This window comes from Anguilla rostrata, chromosome 19 (assembly GCF_018555375.3).
Source record: "Anguilla rostrata isolate EN2019 chromosome 19, ASM1855537v3, whole genome shotgun sequence".
In the NCBI taxonomy this organism is placed as follows: domain Eukaryota; kingdom Metazoa; phylum Chordata; class Actinopteri; order Anguilliformes; family Anguillidae; genus Anguilla; species Anguilla rostrata.
This window is the reverse complement of record NC_057951.1, coordinates 9,666,377-9,685,015: the sequence shown is the minus strand read 5'-3', so window position 1 is coordinate 9,685,015 and position 18,639 is coordinate 9,666,377. Positions and strand designations below refer to the sequence as shown.

The 18,639-nt window shown below is 49.2% G+C and overlaps 1 protein-coding gene across 1 annotated transcript in view; it reads right to left on the bottom strand.

Moving 5' to 3' along the window:
* Window positions 1-447: 447 nt before the first annotated feature.
* Window positions 448-18,639, bottom strand: part of LOC135246009 (leucine-rich repeat-containing G-protein coupled receptor 5-like) — a 55,602-nt gene continuing 37,410 nt past the window's right edge. Inside the window, exons 5-17 of the mRNA XM_064319498.1 lie at window positions 15,220-15,291; window positions 11,976-12,044; window positions 11,784-11,855; window positions 10,532-10,603; window positions 10,168-10,236; window positions 9,803-9,874; window positions 9,326-9,391; window positions 8,841-8,912; window positions 5,768-5,839; window positions 5,480-5,605; window positions 5,159-5,295; window positions 4,826-4,909; window positions 448-4,493 (exon numbers count right to left, since the gene is read on the bottom strand). Of these exons, the coding sequence (XP_064175568.1) occupies window positions 3,430-4,493; window positions 4,826-4,909; window positions 5,159-5,295; window positions 5,480-5,605; window positions 5,768-5,839; window positions 8,841-8,912; window positions 9,326-9,391; window positions 9,803-9,874; window positions 10,168-10,236; window positions 10,532-10,603; window positions 11,784-11,855; window positions 11,976-12,044; window positions 15,220-15,291 (2,047 nt within the window). The 3' untranslated portion in view covers window positions 448-3,429. The remainder of the gene's footprint in view (window positions 4,494-4,825; window positions 4,910-5,158; window positions 5,296-5,479; window positions 5,606-5,767; window positions 5,840-8,840; window positions 8,913-9,325; window positions 9,392-9,802; window positions 9,875-10,167; window positions 10,237-10,531; window positions 10,604-11,783; window positions 11,856-11,975; window positions 12,045-15,219; window positions 15,292-18,639) is intronic.

Genomic DNA, 18,639 nt, shown 5'->3' with positions numbered 1-18,639 from the left:
TTTTGAGGACACTTGTTTGGATAAGGAGCACACACACTGCTTCCCTGCAAGTGATCTGAATCAGTCGCGAGTCAACAGCAGTTCTTCTTACCAGGCCAGCCATGTAATTTCCAGAGGTTTTTGGGAAACGGCTCGGTCGTCTGGGAAGACGAGTGCCCTCGGCTGCACTAGTGCCGTCCTCCTGCATAATGACCATTCAGGTCTCTTCATACATTCTAATCATCGGAAAAATAAAATCTCGGTCAGGCCGTTTCTCCTTCTTTCCATTTTAGGTGCGCTCTGTTATGTCTGAGTGCAGTCCTCACATTTCAGACGTAGGGTTATTATTATTATTATTATTTTTAATCATCACAAGAAGATGACGTTTCCAGTTTTACCTTCAGCTTCCATTAACAAGTAATATATTACTCAAGAAATATTACGAATAAAAGAATCGCAGATTCACCGTTTGTTTGGTAAATCGTTTATTACAAATTACATATATTTAGCACTCCAATAAAAAAAGCCAATATGCATTCTATTTACAGCCACTATGAATGTACAGGAACACCTTTGCTACCACGGAGGCAAAAGCTAGGCAGTGTTCTAAAACCTGCAGTGCATGGGCAAAGCAGTCCATCTCTTTACACATATAACTTTGATATAAATACAACTCTATATTTATACACCTTTTTTTAAAAATCCTTAAAGAGCTCTAGATCATACAAAAATAGCTTTGCTTCCAAATCAAGAATCTGTTCAACAACGGTAAAACTGAAGTCAATACATATAAAGAAAAACAAGAAATAGACAGCTTTTGGTGAAAACGTGCCATGAAGGTATTGTGATTGTTGTCTAAAGAGTAAGTAAAAGTTCATTTGTTTTACATTAACAACATATTCATAATGACATCAGAAAAGCTTATATTCCGTAACAGATACCATTGCTCATAGTTTAACATTGCTTGACAGGGTGATTTATAGATGTGTGTTACATTTAACAGGCAGAGAGGAGGGGAGTTTCAGCTGGCAGGGGGATACTGACATAAACGGCTTGACAGGATTGAACATTTTTGCGGAGTATTCCCGGAACCACAAATCACTTTTATCCATCTCGGGTGTTAATAATTACACACACACTTCTGCAGGACCTGAGACTGGAGGCCACCTTTGAATATCATCTGCATTTCCACTGGTTGGACTGCCAGAGGCACGTTAACAGTGTTCTGTGCGCACAGATCTGTCCCTTCTATGTGGATGTCAGAGATGCCCACTTGAATGAAAAAACCAAGGTCAAGGGAAATGCACTAAACGTTAGAGAACGCTAAACGCTCTCTTGATTCGAGCATTCAGGAAACAGATATATTGCTGCGCTGCAAATTTTAACTGGCAGAAGCAGTCCAATGTGAAGTGCCAATGGAGATCCGCTGATTTGGTGTGGAACCACGCGTGTGCCACGGGATTCTGAAGGAGCGCTCTGGCGTGTTCCATAAACAGAATTTTTAAATGGCATTAAGAAGCATTTATGCAACATAAACAAATATATAAATATATATATATGCCCACAAGGTTTTTAACCTCTGGCCCATTTAAAGAAAGACTGGCATTAAGCTGATTTTAAAAAAGACAAAACAAATGGTACTGTAGACACTGAGGAAGAGTCCATGATCTAGTCCTGATATAACAGTCCTGGGGGGCGAGGATGTGAAAGTGAAAGCAGTGAAAATGACTTGTGAAGTGTTTCTGGGTTTTTCTTAAAATAAGCTCGCCTAGGCTTCATCGAAACAGGAACATGATTTTTTCATATTAAGAGTTAGTTTGTCTACACAATTGTTCAAAAAAATGCAAAACAAATTCAAATAAACAAGCGGGAAAAAATGTCAGTGACTGAAATGGCTCCCCGATGGAGTTCGTTCTGTTGTTGGAATCTGAGTGGTCTTGGAAGCCTGTGACCCACTTGACGGCCTGTCCAGGTCAACGCCCAAAGCCTTACGCCTGGCCAAAGAACAAAGGGAGACACAAGATGTCCCCGTTCCCAGGCTTAACAAGACAGAATTAACAAGTTTCTGACAGTTCAGACAACGCATGTGACTGTAATAAAGAACATTTCCAAAATCTGGTCTCTATAAACAGAGTAAAATATGAAATATAGTCTAAAGTGAAACAATAAGTTTGACAGTTCATCGCAATTTCTCTTTTAAGTTCTCTGAATAGCTAAATAAATTTCAGTAAACATGGGAGAGGATACTTTTAAAACTTGAGATGAGATGATTTCACGATGCAAACCACACCAACAGCAATCCACTGGAAAATGCCAAGTCTCGTTTAAGACAATAGAATGGGAATACAATGCGTGTAGGTAAATGAAATGTAGAAGGAAACAATAACCGACAAGCAATCAAACACAACATAAAATTAAAACACCGAGAGCAAGAAGACAAATTTTACAAATTGCTCTCATAGCCTACGTAGGATAACAAGATTGTCACAGTTTTATAACTATACACACACGCGCGCACTCAGTGTGTCGTATATACACAAATAAGTACTATCAAAAACAGGATTTTACAACATATTCCTGCTGGGTACATTGTGATAACCGGTAGAACAAAAATTACCACGTGGCAATACCCTGAATCCTAATGTGAGTGCATGAACTCATCAGGCCCCAAAAAGTTATTATTATTATTATTTTTTTTATATAGATAATGTGAATGTGTAAGACAAACTATAGATGGTGAACAAGACCAAACAGGAAATACTGGCACGTTGCCATTTGGGACAGGTGCTTAACAAATCCTTAGTAAAAATGTGCCTCAGTTTTGTCTCGCCACAATGCCCTTTTAAGGATGAATTTTCATTGGTCACACACATCTGTTCTGGTTCACAATAAATTTAACCAAACAGAGTAGGCACGGGACGCCTGATTTCAAGTGTTTGAAATCAACGAAGCATCGTATCTCGGGAGACAGACGTGCCCCATGAAAAAAGGACAAGAAGCAGCTCTCTACGAGAACATCGAGAACTTCCTCCTCGAGAGAGAGTAAACTTTGGCCAGTACCTTTATTATACACAGTTAAGCATGTGGCCATAAGTTGCCAAACTAATTTAGTATTCAGGACCAGCACTGTTTTCCATTCCATGTCACTATGGATGTCAGAAGACATCTTGAGCTCGACAGAGTTGCTTGACAGTGACAGACTTTGCTGAGGTAAATGCAAAACTGGCGCCTGTAGACCTGAATTTGGACTCGACCTCTATATTTGGATGACAGTCTAACTGGCTCCTTCCATGCTCCAACTTGTCAGTTTCTTTATCTGGCTACGGGCTGGGTGGCAGTACAGCGTTTTCCATGTAGGGCTCTTAACTGTATTGCAGAATGACATGTGGTTAGTCTGGTGCTGTAGGAAAAGGGTTTACTCCAGGGGTGCAGCCCGTTCCACGGCCAGGCCTAACGGCACGGGACAAACGGCACGGGCGGGCGGTACGCCTCCGCGCTCTGGCGCGGCGACTTGCCCTCCGACTTGTCCGAGGAAGTGAGCGTGACCAGGGCTTGCGTGGAGTCGCACGACTGCTTCTCGGCGTCCTCCGAGTTCAGGGAGACCAGGCTGGCCCGCTGGGTCCTCTTCCAGGACTGCGTCCGCTTGAGGAGCAGGCCCAGGTCCTCCTTGAAGTGGGGGTTGAAGAGCAGGTAGAGCAAGGGGTTGAGGCACGCGGGCAGGGGCACGATGACCAGCAGGACGGACTTGACCACCTCCGGGCTGATGAAGGAGAGGCTGAGCAGGGAGGAGAAGGACAGGAAGGCCACGGGGAAGTAGAGGACGCAGTTGGCGAAGAGCAGCCAGGCCACGTGCTTGATCATGGCGGAGTCCCAGAAGTTGTCCAGCTCGCCCTTCTCCAGGCCGCAGTAGAGCCGGGCGTAGGTGACGGTCATGACGAAGTAGCAGAGGGAGTTGAGCAGCACCAGGGCCACCATGAAGCCCAGGCTGGAGGGCTCGCCGAAGGGCAGGGGCAGGCAGAGGGAGGAGATGCCGTACTCGCCCACGTGCAGGAGGGGCAGGACCGTGATGGCCAACGACAGGACGAAGCAGAGGGCGGAAGCCACCCTGACGTTCCCCGCCGACGACTTGGTCTCCGCCCTCTTGGAGCAGCGGATGGACAGGCCCCGCTCCAGGGCGGCGGTGGTCAGCAGGAAGATGCAGGTCTCCGAGGCGAAGACGGACAGGAAGCCGGTGATCTTGCAGCCGGCGCCGCTCTCCCACCACGCCCCGTATTTGGCGAAGCTGCCGAACGTCAGGGCGTCGACCACGGCCAGAATGCCACTGGACAGGCCCATGAGGGTGTTGACCACGGCGAGGAGGCCGACCAGGTGCTTGGCCGGGGATACGTAGGTCGGGGACAGGAAGATGGTGACCGCCACCAAGGCGTTGCAGACGAGGGACAGCGCCACGATGATCCACACCCCGCTGCGGATGAGCCAGCTGCCGAACAGGTGGTAACACGGGCGGAACGGACCTGCAGTGAGACAGAGACGACGGTCACTGACAAGTCCAGGCTGCTACTGCATTCAAATGATATACACGCAGAACAGAAAATGTCAGGTGGCCATATTTAATCCAAGCCTTAACATCAAATGCAGCCTGGGAGCTGCTTTCATTTGTAATATGTGTTCCTCCATTCCGGATGTAACCCTGACTTAGATGAGTTCCACTCGTTTTCCCCAAACTAAGTGGAATTACTTAATATGTGTGTAATCCCCTCTAATGGTTCAGTCTGGCCTTATTCTTTGGTTCTGTGGTTAGGAGATGCATGGATGTGACCTCAACAGAGAGTACACCCCGTCCCACCTGGAGCTGGAGAGCACTGAACTGAGTGATGGGATTTCGGGTCCTCTTCGAGGTCCAGCAGAAAGTCCTCCAGATCGTGGTCTTCTGGAATCAAGCATTATATCACGTTAGACTGCTCTTTCCTGCGTCGTAAACTGCGCAGACGGGATCGTGTGTCCGGCGCTCGGTTCAACGCAGGACGCGGGCCTGCTGAGTGTCTGCGGCACGCGAGCCTGCCTTTCATAACAGCAAGTGTGAGTGCACTCTCAGTGCGGGAGTGTTGAGCGTACAGACTGTGCCGGAGATTCAGTTCCCTGCCCTGGGGAAGGTGACTGCTGAAGTAATGTTACGCACCTTGTGCGGACATGACGCCCGCTTCCTTCCTGGCGTACTCGTCCTTGCTGCTGTTCTCCTCGCGGTCCCAGGGGTCGGGGGAGTTGTCGCAGGACACAAAGGCGCAGCACTGGAAGGCGTAGGGCATCTCCATCACTCTGCCCAATGCAGGGGGAACAACATCATTATTTTAGGAATGAAATCGGAAGTTTTTTTTATCTAAACAGCTGCTGAGATGTTTTGTTTGCGGGCCTTAGCCCTGTTGATGAAGCGTAGCCCGAAAGGTGCGTGACTGCGATCGCCAGTGCCAGCGCTCCCGAAAGGCTCGGCTCCGCCTCTCACCTGAGTTTGGGGAAGCTGTCGGCCGAGAAGAGCTCCTGCAGCGCCTCGTTGCCGGCCAGCTTGAGGTGCGTGAGCCCGTGCAGGCCCGTGACCGGCAGGGAGGACAGCAGGTTGGCGGTCAGGTCCCTGCGGAGAGCAAAAGCAGCCGGGGGGGGACTCAGACGGAGGCGCGCCTGGGAGCCATTACACGGCCTCATTGCCGCTCACAAGCCAGGCAAGGGAGAAATAATCAATTCCAACAGTCCAACATAAATAGGGAATAGACGGGTAAATAAATGGCTCACTCACAGTTTGATTAATGAGGGGAGATTGGAGAAGGCGTGAGGGTCCACGGTGCTCAGTTTGTTCCAGGCCAGATCACTGTGAGAAACAGGGGGGAAAACAAAGTTCCTTTCAGGACTGAAAACCACGCTGTGGCTAACTATGATACTCTGCCCCAAAGATATCCTTTTGAGGAAGTTCTGATTTCACTGTAATTTCAACGTAGCAACAATTTGTTGTGTATATATTTCATACACATTCATAACAGTATTTCTAATATTAGACTTGTGAACAATTACATCGCAATGACTTTGATGACTGTATCATAAAAAGTTTCATTTCCCAGGCCCAGACAAGTGCGTGATCCGTCAGGACTCCCTATAAATCAAGGAAGGAACCAAAATAAGTAAATAATGCTCTGTCCTCACACTCTCAGACATGTGCATGTGCCATTTTTATTTGTACAAAAAGAAATATCTATTATGTCACATGGAAAAAATGTGATTTATGCATTGGAAAATGTGTTTCATTTACACAGCCATCAGAACGCGAATCCTGCCCAACTGTTTTCCGGAAAGCTCTAAAGCAAGAAAGATAGCGTGGCACTTGGCTTGGACAGTAGCAACAATGGCTTCTTCGTAAAATTGTTTTTTTTTGTTTTTTTTAAATATGGAAGTGACTAAAATGTGGGCTCCTCTATTGCCTGAAGCCTCCATTCTGGGATCCCAAACGGGATTCTGGAGCGCAGTGAGACATGCATTCTACCAGTGGTTTTTGTCAAGATCAAATCCGTGTAGACCGAAACTGTTTATTTATGACTAACATGCTGTTTGAATTGACCCCGCGGCAGCGGATGGGAAAGCATCGAGAACACTATGTCATATCAAAGTTTTCCTTTTTTTATCCTCTTCTTTTCTGCAGATTTCCTGCACGTGTTAATCACATGCCGTTCTCTTGTTTAATATTATGAGATTTCGTGCAACAACAACCTATTGTTCTGCTCTTTATCCTGCGCGAGCTTTCGTCAGAGAGGCGCTTTCACCAGAGCAGGGCTAAGTGGGTCTTATTTCTTGGTCTGATTCTTCTTTTTTTTTTTTACGGTCCGACTGAACTCTTATTAACCCGACGCGGTACATTGCTCGCCTAATTAGCCATGTTCCTTCCCTTTTTACGTCACTTCAAAGAAGCTGGAGTATTTAAAATCCGCTGGGCTGCAGCCTTTTAGCGCTTTAGTGGGACTTTTTAAACACGTTGAGGTGTAAATACCCAGATGAAATATAAAAAACAGGGAAGGTCACAAAATGGAAGACCCTTCTTTTTTTTTCTCTTTATGCCATCCACCAATCCCGTAATCCCACTAAAAAGAAAGGTCCTCGGAGGAACTTTTTTATTTTTTTATTACCATAGATGCTTTCATGCGATCTGGAGGACCCCACCACCGCACACTTGTGCTTTTCATTTTAGACGCGCGTCCCCTCCCCGGTAATTCGATATTCCCCCGCGCTCCGTCCGCGAAACGGCCGCGAGCGGGACGCTCGGCCAAACGATGACGGCACCGCCGGCCCCGCTCTCTCGCCGCGGGGTCGCCGGGCGGAAGCGAGCGCCGTTTCCGAGGGGCCAAGTTCGCCGTGGCGACCGCGCCAAGACGCATTCCCTCACTTCCTGGGGCACGTAGTACGTCCCAGAATGCACCAGCGGGTCAGAAAATAAACAATGAAGGAAAGAAGAACGCCCGTAGACGTCGTAACGTTTCCAGAGGGCACACTTGGGGTCCAGAGGAACGGTCCTCTTGGACATTAGGGTGGCCTCTGGAATCGAGACATTTCCACTTAAACAAAAAAGGGCACTGCAGCTGCATGCTGTGCGAAGCGAATGTAATAAACTGAACCGGGTCTCATCACTCTTAATTCCTCACTGCCGTTCGCTCGGGTCCAGAAGGCATACGAGCTTTAACTGCTCTGTTCAAACTGACCAATTAACTTAAAGTTTTAAGATTCCTGGAACTGAGAGTGAGTCGCGTGCCAAAGGCTCCACGGAGAGCTTGTTTCGTTTGTTTTGGACATGATAAGGTGGCAATGACGCGCCGCGCGCAGGACGTCACCTTTCCGGGGAAAGGCTGCTTACGATTCCCAAGAACAGGCGGGACAGGGGCCTGCAGAGGAGCTGCGAAAGCTGGCTTTAGTCAATCTGGCAGTGCCGTTCGGAAAGCCCTGTCCTGGCAACACCAAGGCATTAACTGAGGTTATCTGCATGTGCCTGTGTGTGTGCGCGCGTGTGCATGGGAGAAATGAATAACTTCTAAAGTTATGGACTTTTTTTGGATGAAACTTGGTGAAATGCTTCCCTCTGGACCCAGGAAGAAATGACTGGACTTTAGAGTCAAAGGAGGACTGTAGAAAGGATGTGTTCTGTTCACATGTAGGCAATTAGCCTTGCTGAAGAGGCTGCTATACAGGGAATGCATGATATGCTCTTGCCCCAGCCTATTGACTGCACTTTCAATGTCCCCTTGGACCAGAGCCAGCTTCCTTATGCAAGCAGACAAGATGCCCACTTTAGTTCTGAAACCATATTTCCAAGTCTGAATCATGTATTCAGAATATTACAGGTTTCTGTGAAAATGTAATTCCAGTGCGGACTGAAAATTTTGTTGAAAAGCATAGGGGAATACTAGACTGATGAATACATGAGGATTTGGTATTAACACATTGTTTACTGCATAACTAACACGGCATTTACATTGCAACCAATCAGTGGGACTAATGGGCAGCCAATCCGAAGTGAGCTCTAAAACGAACAGCCATACAGAACAGACGTGTTCGGCCCCCTGTTCTCGTCTTTAGAAATGAAATCCGTCACATCAGAAGGAAACTATTATTTTCCTGTTTATGAACTTGTAAAAAGAAAGCGGGCATTTTTATCTTGTGACTTAATGAATACTGTAAATGCACTGGCTCTATGTCTTATATCTGAAGACTTGTACATGCAGGCAGCCTTTGTGAGTGCGTCTGCAGGGGGTGCGTCTGTCCCTGCTGTGCCAGTACGCGGTGAGCCCTGTTTGGGCCGCTGTCCCATGGAGGGATTAGTCCGGGTTACTCACAGGGATCGGAGAGCCGTCAGCTCCTGGAACGTGTCAGCCAGCACCTCCTGGATTTCGTTGTGGTGCAAGTCACTGGAGGAGCACAGTGGGGAGGTGGGGAGGCAGGAGGAGGCGACGGGTCAGCACCTCCATTGGAAAGTTTCTCCCTTATGTTTTAACTCTCTTGACCATTTAAATCATGCCACAAACCTGACCTTCCTGTTGTATTTCTTACCACCACACTCGTTCTAATACAAAAACTAGATGGGAGGTCAGCATTTCACTTTACTGCACAACATTGCACTGTGATTTTTAGTCAGAAAAACAAGCAGGAGAACAAACAAACAGACAGTTTTTGTGGTTACAGGGTGGTGTAGTGCTTAGAGAACTGTGCTATTACTGGGCAGTGGTGATAACCACTACAACAGCCACGCCCATCTCTTAGCATCCTATGGTGCAAATCCATGTATTTTTCCATTAAAGGCATGGGCATTTGTTGCACTCACATCCTCTGGATCTTTTCGCAGCCGTTGAAGCTGGGGAGGTGCTGGATCAGGTTGTAGGAGAGATCCCTGCAAAACAGGCATGCACAGTCAGGTCCGGAGCTACACACGTGCTATCCATCACAACACGGGCTCTAGTGTCTGCAGCGTACGAACACGCGCTGCTCTCCGCGCTAATTAAAAGCATGAAGTGTTGAGGGAACATCAGCAGCGACCCTCTCGTCTTTGAAGAAATCAAATGAATGGCAGATGAGTCCGAAAGCCAGGCCCGTGTTTTTACTGGGAGAAAAGTACACAAACGGGCGAGTACATCATGTAGTCTTTTGGCACACGTTTGCTTCCTGACTGGAATAATTATCCCTCTTGACCTCGTGCTGTTGGTCACGGCGCAAAAAAACACCTCCCAAGTCGCTCAGCTTTGGAACAGCAGTGAATGTTAGCGAATTCAAGGGCAGACGGTGACGTCGTGCGGGGACTCACAGCACTTGCAGGTTGGGCAGCTGGTCGCACACGGCGTTGGGCAGTGATGTAATGCGAGCTCCAGTAATGGTCCTGGTCAGAGATCAGACGGGGTCATTAGAACTGTGGAAGCGCCTGTGTGTCGCTGTGAATAAGTCCATTCATTTTGACTGTAACCAGCGATACTGGGTCTTTCTTTAAACAGGGTTACGAATGTAACCATTGACCAGTCCTTGACGCGATTCAGCTGGCTGGCAGTATTAGCTGAGAGGATTCATATTTATGAGTTCTACAGCCTTGAATGTACTGTAGACTACAACAGCAGTGCGGCAGATTTCATTGGTGCAGGCTAGTGCTTTGGTTGTGAGACTGCAGCGTGAACTTACAGGCTCTGTAGGCTCCTGGTGCCGGTCAGGTCTGGAAACTCTGTGATTTCTGTGGCTCCATTGAGTGACCTGGGCACAGTGAAGGACACGGAGAGACAATGAGACAAAGCCCCAAAAACCCCAGCTTCCTGCTCCCATTTTAACCCTTTGAAGAGTAGCTTTTCTGGAATGTGTTTTCTTTTTTCTTTTCTCAAAATTCTACGTCAGTGTTCTAGAACTCCGTTGCTTTCCATTACCAATAGTGACTGTTACATCAGCATTAGAATGTTCAGTTAGCAACATTCTAATCACATATTTGTGACCTCACACCTTAGAGGGTTGAATGGTAATGGAAGGCAGAGAGGACGGGGCTCCTCTAACTCACAGTGTGCGCAGCTCCGGCAGGTGCTGGAAGGCAGACTTGGCCACAAACTGGATCGGGTTGTCGTAGAAGAATCTGTTTTAAAACAACAGACGAGCGTCAAAAAAAAAAAAAAAAAAAAAAAACCTCCACACCAGCCATTAAGGCACGGCCCGTCAGCCCGCGCTCCGGTGCGGGTGTGTTTGGACGTACCCCAGGGAGGCAGCGCACTGAGGCACTGTGAGGTGAAGCGCATCACGCGCTCTACAAACGGGCTCGTCCTCGCAGCTCTCTGACTGGAGCCAGCGCGTCGCCACGCTGGGCCGCCTCACTGTAAACACCCCCAGCGCTCGGCGCTCCGGCTGAGGACACGCAGTCCTCCCCGTCTGACCAGGGGCTCAGAAGTACGGAGCGGTGAAAACCGCATCAATGCTGTGACCCGTAAAAGGCCCTCAAAGCTGAGAAGGGTCTGTTCTCAGGAGGACTGGCCAGTCGCACGCCAAGCGGGCCCCACCGGCGGGGATCAAAGATCAGGTCCTTTCCTGTATCGCTAAAGGCGTGCATCGCACCGGCCTGACACAAAAACGCAAGGCGGAGGACGCGAGCGCTCACAAACACGGCCCAGAATCCCCGCTTACTCACTCCATTTACACTACGCAGAAGAGCAGACACGTCCCTATCATGCCAATCTTCACACCCAGACCGGGAAGAAGGCCACCGAGCAAACGCACGGGTTAACACACACTTAGGTCCCAGTCGTATTAGTTTTAGAAGTGAATGTTTAGCCAAACTTTCAAGCAAGCATGAACCAGACCCAAGAGCGTGCTCTTAAGATGCGCTCTCCTAAAACCTTTCAACAACAGTAACTCAAGAGAAAAAGCACTTTCTGTCCGAGACTGCCGCATACACTGTGGCTTCCTCTTTGTAATCAGTCTGCACAGATCACCGTTTACAACCTACATTAAGCTGGTATGAAAATTCCTAAGCCGTCAGGTCTAAGTTACGACATAGTGAATGTGACGGCCCGCGTACAGGGGATCAAGAAGAACGGCGGTTCTGTTCGAGAAACCTAATCCATATCCATCTAAAATACTTTCCTCTGAAGGCCTTGTCCATTATTGAAGGACGATAAATCTATAAAGAAGTGAGTCCGGGCCAGAGAGCCACCAGGGCAAGGCAAATAAGGTACACGTGAAAAAAGAATGTAAAATGGCAGTTCAGCAGTTTTTTTTTGGTTGGCTTTTGCTTAACATATCTGTTGAAAAAAAGGACCTACATTGTCAGCAGGGAGGGGTTTCCAATGAAGGCATGCTCTGGGATGGACCTGATGTTGTTGCTGTGAAAGCCCCTGGAAAGTGAATATTAGACACACGCAGGGTTGGTTGGGGGTACCGGCACACAACAGGCAGCAGCAGCAGCAGCAGGCAGAGTTAGCGTTAGCACTAGCGTTAGCGACACATGGACTCACAGCTCCTTCAGGCTCGTCAAGGCTTTGATCGCCATGGGGAACTCGTCCAAATTGTTGTAATTCAAATCCCTGTGGAAGGAGAGAGAGAGAAGTAATGAAAATTACTTTTCAATCAGTAATTTAATTAGTCTACGCTGTGAGCTTTCAACCGCTCCTTTTAAGTACTTTTTTCACACATTGGACTGTAGAATGGGGAAATCACATTGCACACTCTATGTAATATGTAAGTTATGTAAAATATTTGTGTGTATTCCTTAGCTTCTGCCATTTAAAAAAAAATCACCTACAAGTTTCTTAATACTATGGATCAGGACCTAAAATGGCTCATGCATGTGTGAGCTGGGTCCCGAAATAAGCCTTCAGTCCACTAGGATATGCTAGGCTGTGTATGCAACGGGTCCCGAAAAGGTACTAAATTTCTAATTTGGGTCCCGATATTAAAAAGCTAAAGAAGCAGTGCTGTGAGGTATGAGAGAAATGAACCATGCTGATATCTTATTAAAAAAACAAAAGCTGAACAGTATTGGGTTTCCACAAATATGTGTTTCTCATGCTGAAGTGTGCGGTTGCAGGTCCCCTAAATGACTCCCTTTTCATTCTGACCCACAGATACGGCCGAACGGAGCCCTAATGGAACCTGTCAGTCTCCCGCCCGAGTCCCCGCAAGGTGAGTGCTTTTCAGCGCGACACCGCCCCCCTCAGACACCGCCACCGCCACACCGTGCGAGCGTCCCGCACCCGAGAGCCGCCCGTCGCCGGGGCACAAAACAGGAAGCGCTCGGCCAGAAGCCGCGGGGGCGAGGGTTCCTGCCGACCCGTCGGCTTCCTGTGGAAAGAGCCAATGAGCGCAGCCCGGGCCCGTGCCGCCCGCGGGGGACCCGGCTCCTCCCGCCACGGCCCGGTGCACAGGAGGTTCCCACAGGGCCCACGTCCTGTTTGTAAACAGCGCGGAGGCCCCAGATCCGGCCCCGGGCTTTGATGAGATAGGACGCGACCTGCCGGGGTTCGCTTCACATCCCAGACCCGTCCTTTCCTGGCCCCGCGCCGCACATCGCCAGGGCCCGCTCCGCGGGGCGGTCAAAAGCGGGGCGCTTCCTGCCTTCAAACGGCGCCCGAGTGTGAGAACGTCCCGGCGCGGGCTTCCAGAACAAACACAAAAAAAACCCCACCAAAGACGTCATCAGCCAAAGGCCCCGAGTCAACACAAGTGTTTGCTCAGGAATCAGCTTTTAAAGGGGATGGAGGGAAAGAAAAAGAGCCTCAATCACCGTGATTGAAAACCTCCTTCTGTAGGGCTGCATAAAGACCCTTCGGGGGAGGGGGGAGGGGGGAGGGGGGGGGGACCCTAAAATAAGAGCTAAAGGAAGCCTGACCGAGCTCAGTAATGACGATGAGTAAACGCAGCCTCTCTCTCCCCCCTCCTCCTCCTCCTCCTCTTCCTCCTCATCACTAGATTGCTCTCTCCGGGTGCTCACATGGTTGCCATTACTGGCAGTGATCCTTCTCTGAGGCGCAGGTGGCTCCGTACTGCAGGCGCATTAGAGCCCCCCCCCCCTTTAGCCACACACACTCCAAACTTCCACAATGTCAACACGGTGGAACGGGCTTACGGAGATTGTGAAAATACCATTAAATTAAAATTATTTCAATGTGGGCCCAGGATACGGTTGGGGAGGAAGGGGGGGGAAGGGGTGCTAACATGTATTATTTGAGAGCTGTTCGCATTTCTCAAAAAAAAAAAAACCCCACAAAAAAACAAAAACACGCTGGTGTCCTTGGGAGATAAATGCTACACGGGGGTTGTATCTGCAGTCTTGAGGACTCGCTGGAGAGGAAAGCGACCCGGCCGTCCTCGCTGCTGTTCTCGGGTTTTCTCGGACGTTTGAATATTTAAAAAACCTCGCCGGCAGGCCGCTTCAGCGTCCCGTTGCAGCGTTGCCCGAGCGCTGTTCCACCGCTGCGCTGAGAACACTCCGGAAACGCGCCGTGTTGCGTTCGCGGTAATCGCACCGACGCCGCGGCCACACACAGACAGGCGGGCGCGACGCCGCAGGAGCGAGGGCTTCCGTACGAGCGGGTTCAGGCGGTTCAGCTGCAGAACACAAAAAGCGCTTTTGTGTTGTTTCATACGCAGCCGTCTGTCATGCAGACGCTGTCAGATCCGTATTACCTTTTATTAAACGGCTTACTTCACGGACTTCACATCAAACTGCTGGTAGGAGTACACTGCTTTTTTTTGTTGCTGAAATTACAGCTTTGCCGCAACAGCACCGTGCTATTTGGACACGTTTCACCAGAACAAGAACAGACAAGGGATTTGGAAAGCATACAGAATTTCTTCATTAGAGTTGGCCTATATTGTCTTGGCTCTTTTGAAAGGCTTTTTTTTTAAGAAAATGACTGATAGAAGTGTAACATCAGTGCAGTGTTTTCAGCAGCAGAGAGGCAGGCTTATGGAGCCGCTATGAAAGAGCCGTTGTGATGTGCTGAGAGCTGATGTGAGTGTCCCCCGCACCCCCCCCCACCGCCCGGCTGGGACATGCATTTGTCATCCATGTCCAGTCATCTGCCTCCGGACTGCCACTGAGTGGGGCAACAGAACTCCCCTTTTACCCCCGGCACTGCTCTTAAAAGGGCCTGAAGCTGCTCCATGCTACACTGCTGCACTGTGTGGCAGAGAGAACTGTTTTATGAATTCTTATTTCATAACACTAGATGCCTTATCAAACGCTGTATCTTCCATTAATCGTACCCTTTAAATTTTAAACAAAGAATTTGGTTAGAAGTTAGAAATAATAATATCTAGTGGTGAAACAGGTGTAGTACACACTACATACACCCTTTAACTGTTCTAAATGTGAAATCTGTCTTCTTTGAAACAGCCTGACAAAGCCCCAATAATAACAAGCTGTTAGCTGAAATGTAAAACATGATCAGTCAGAAGTCCTAACTGGGATAAGAGCTACTCTAGAGCACACGCAAACGAACTCAGTCATACTTTAACGGCTCTGTGACTTAAATTAAAAGGCGTTGGCTCGACTGCACGTACCCCACTGTCTCCGTGCGGGGTTTATCCAAGGGCCAATCACAGGGCACCCCTGGGTTGTTTTGGAAAAGCACTAGAGGAATCCCTTCTGTGTGTGTGTGTGTGTGTGTGTGTGTGTGTCCTAAGGTAACATTTTAGGCCACTTTCTGCATTTTAATGAAAACGTTTCAAATTTAAACGAGTCAGAGGTCAACTCACAAAGTCTCCAGACTCTGGAGCCCATCAAAGCTTTTCTTTCCCAGGGAACGGATCCTATTGTTATGGAGATGTCTGTGGAGGAACACGGAGAAAACAGTCAGAGAGACACAATGCCCCCGGAGGGCCCGGGCCGCCGCTCCTGATTGGCTGAGAGAAGAGAAAAGAGAGAGAGAGAGAGAGTGTGTGTGTGTGACAGTGAGTGAGGGAGAGAGCAAGAGAGAGCGAGAGCACAAGAGAGAGGGAGAGGGAGGGAGAGAGAGAGAGTGACAGTATGAGGGAGTAGTTAGAGAGGCAAGTGGTGAAGGCTTTTTTTTCTACAAATAGGCCCATGTAAGACATGTCACATCAGAACAACGTTAAAAAGAAGTTGGGAAAAAAAGCACTTTTTCCCACTGCACACACTATGGACAGTCTGGTGAGAAGGATTTTCAACTGAACACTTGGCCTTGCACACCCCTTCCTACTCAGTTGTACATAGTGCATTGGCTCAATGGCACAAATTACGCCTGGATACACACTGGTGGAAACACGAAACTCTTTTATTTCCAATGAAAGGACTAAAGCGCTCCAGCAACTGGCAATTCAGGCAATGAACTGTTTTAAGAATTGCTAATTTCATGACACTAGACCTTTCAACGCTGTATCTTCCATTATCCTGGCCTTAAATATTTAACTAGCACATTAGCTAGGATGAACTATACTCATTTGGTAAACTGTAGCACACTAACAGACACCCTGTGCATGTACTAAAGTGAAATCTGCTCTAAATAGCTGACAAGTCCCCAATAGCAAAAATGTAGCTGAAATGTAAACATGATCATCAGATCCTAACTAGCATCAGAACGCTGACCCAAACGCGCATTACTTAACGCTCTGACTTAATTAAGCTTGCATTTACTAGCACAGTAACCACTGCCCGTGAGTTATCAGGCATACGGCACCCTAAGGATTGTATGGAAAGCATAGAGAATCCTCGTAAAGGTGACTATAGCTGTTTAACTGCACCAGTAAAGGTAATATTCCCTATGCTGTCATTTAATGAAAAGGACTACTTATAGCTGCATCTAACTCACCAAAGTCCCGATGACCCTATGGCATTCAAATTCTCTATCACAGGAACGACCCTATGTTAGATTAACTGTAGACAACGGACTGACTAATACTGACATTCAATAGCCCGTAACAGGACTGACCTATAGCTGCATTTACTAGACAGAAAGGACTGAACCATAGAGCATAAGCTAGACAGGTAAGGATGACCATGCGATAGACGAGCAGTCACAAGAGAGACCATAGGCGCATGAACTAGCACCAGTACAGGACTGACCTAGTAGCGCATTTAACTGAGCAGACAGGAAGCTGGCCATAGCTATTAATACAACAGTCCACTGACTGACCTATGTCCGACATTAAACCGTTAAACAGAATTAAAAAACGACTTTTCCATCTAAAAATGGCACCAGTCAGAAGACTTAACTGACACTTGACCTAGCACGTAACAGCCCTGCATAATCTATAACTGATTGAATAGGCCAATGGACAATGACCCTATAAGCCACTGGATTTAAAGCTCCGAAAACGTTGACCTTTAAGATGATCTAAACACAGCCAGCACGGACTGACCCAATACAATTCAACTGTCATGTAAAGGACTGACCTATGTGTGAATTTTAACTGCGCCTGATAAAGGCATCTAACTAACCGCATTTAACAGCACCAGTAACCAACTGCCTTTATACTACCATTTAACAGCCCGTACCCTTGGCATACTCACAGCAACCCTGGCGCACGCGGTTCACAGCCGCAGGCTGGACAGGGCGAGCGGGATCTTGTGGATGGCGAGGGATCTTGGGAGGCGAGGCATGGCCGCCAGGGGAGACCGGCCACCGGTCACGGGCCTGGTCGCGCAGCTGCCACAGGTGGCGCAGCGACGCCAGGCCGTCGAAGCAGCCGTGCGGCACGCTGTAGATGTGGTTGGCGTCCAGGCGCCTGGGGGGGGGGGCACACAAGCACACAGCTCCTGTCAGCGACCCCACCCTCACGTGTTTAAAGGGACAGTGTGCCAATTTCAAAGGGCGAAAACTGAAAGTATGTACAGCTGAACCGCACAGGTGTATCCCGTGCAACTGAAGTACTTTCTTGGTGCTTTCTCGGATTAGCCTAGCCTCTGGATATTTCTCATGGTAAAAGTATGTTTTACTGTGTTAAGCATCTGTGGTGCACAGCGCTGCACGGCGTCCTTCATGCACGGCGGTTTAATTTAGAGGGGGAATAAAGGCTCCGGTTGATGAAAGAGGGGAGGGCTCTCCGTTGTGCAGTCGCTCCTGTTCTTCTGCTGTCTGCTTTCCGTGGAAAAACACTCCAGACACTCTTTCATATTGTTTTTTTCCTTCGGTTTTGATGTATGTCTTTATTTCTGTCCTGGGTATCGACCGACTGCTCAGATGGAAAGGCATGAGTGTATATTTTTGGCGAAAACCCCTGAGAAGCGGGAAAATAAAAAGTATGTGAACACGCAGGCGGGGCATTTCCCCGTGAGACGGCGGTCCTCGCGCTCTCTCTCTCTGAGGAGACGCACGGGGGCCCCGGGAGCCGGGGGCCCGGCCGGAATGTCTCGGAGACGTCCCGGGGGGGAGCGAGGGACTGGCTGGCCTGTCCCGGGCCATTCCCTCGCTCTGACATCACGCCCGTTAGCAGTGTGAGGCCCCCCCCTCTGACCCGCGCATACTTCCTTCCCCCGCTCAACAAAGGAGTGTCAGAACTCATTTGGGAGGCGGAGGCTGACTGCGCGCTGCACTTCCGCCCCCCGGCGCAGAGGCCCGTGTGATCCCGTGCGCAGGGCAGGGAGGACGCGGGGGCTACGGCTCGTGTGTACGCCGTTATGCGTTGCGGTTGAGTGGGAGCGGGGGCCCTGGCCTTATTACACAAAGGGCTACGGGTCCAGGCCCAGCCGGGCGCTGCCGCTGTTCCTCCGGACAGGGAACCTGGAGTGAATCGGTCACAACAAAAAAGTTTTTTAAAAACCTTGCATGCGGTGCCAACGGTGTGTCAGAACGCGAGCCGTCGCCGATACAGGCCTTTCCCGTAAAGATAAATGTTGGCGCTCTTCCCCGCTGCTCCGGGACTGAACACACGCCCTGTTCAGTGGGGTCTCACACTCTGCTGTTGTTGGGACCGGGGGGGGCGGGGTGTTTGTCTTGGCCATGTGCGGTGTTAGCGAGCTCCAGGAGAAGAATAACCCCCCCCCCCCTCGCCATCAGAGCCCTGCGCTGACTCCGCCCCCCATCCCTCTGCAGACGGGGCGCACGTTTGTGTATTTATAAACGCCTCAGAGCGACGCCGTGGACCTCAAGCATCCCGCCGACACAGCACAAGCCCCTGTGAGCGCCGCACGCGGCTAGCTAACGCGCAGCGCTCTGC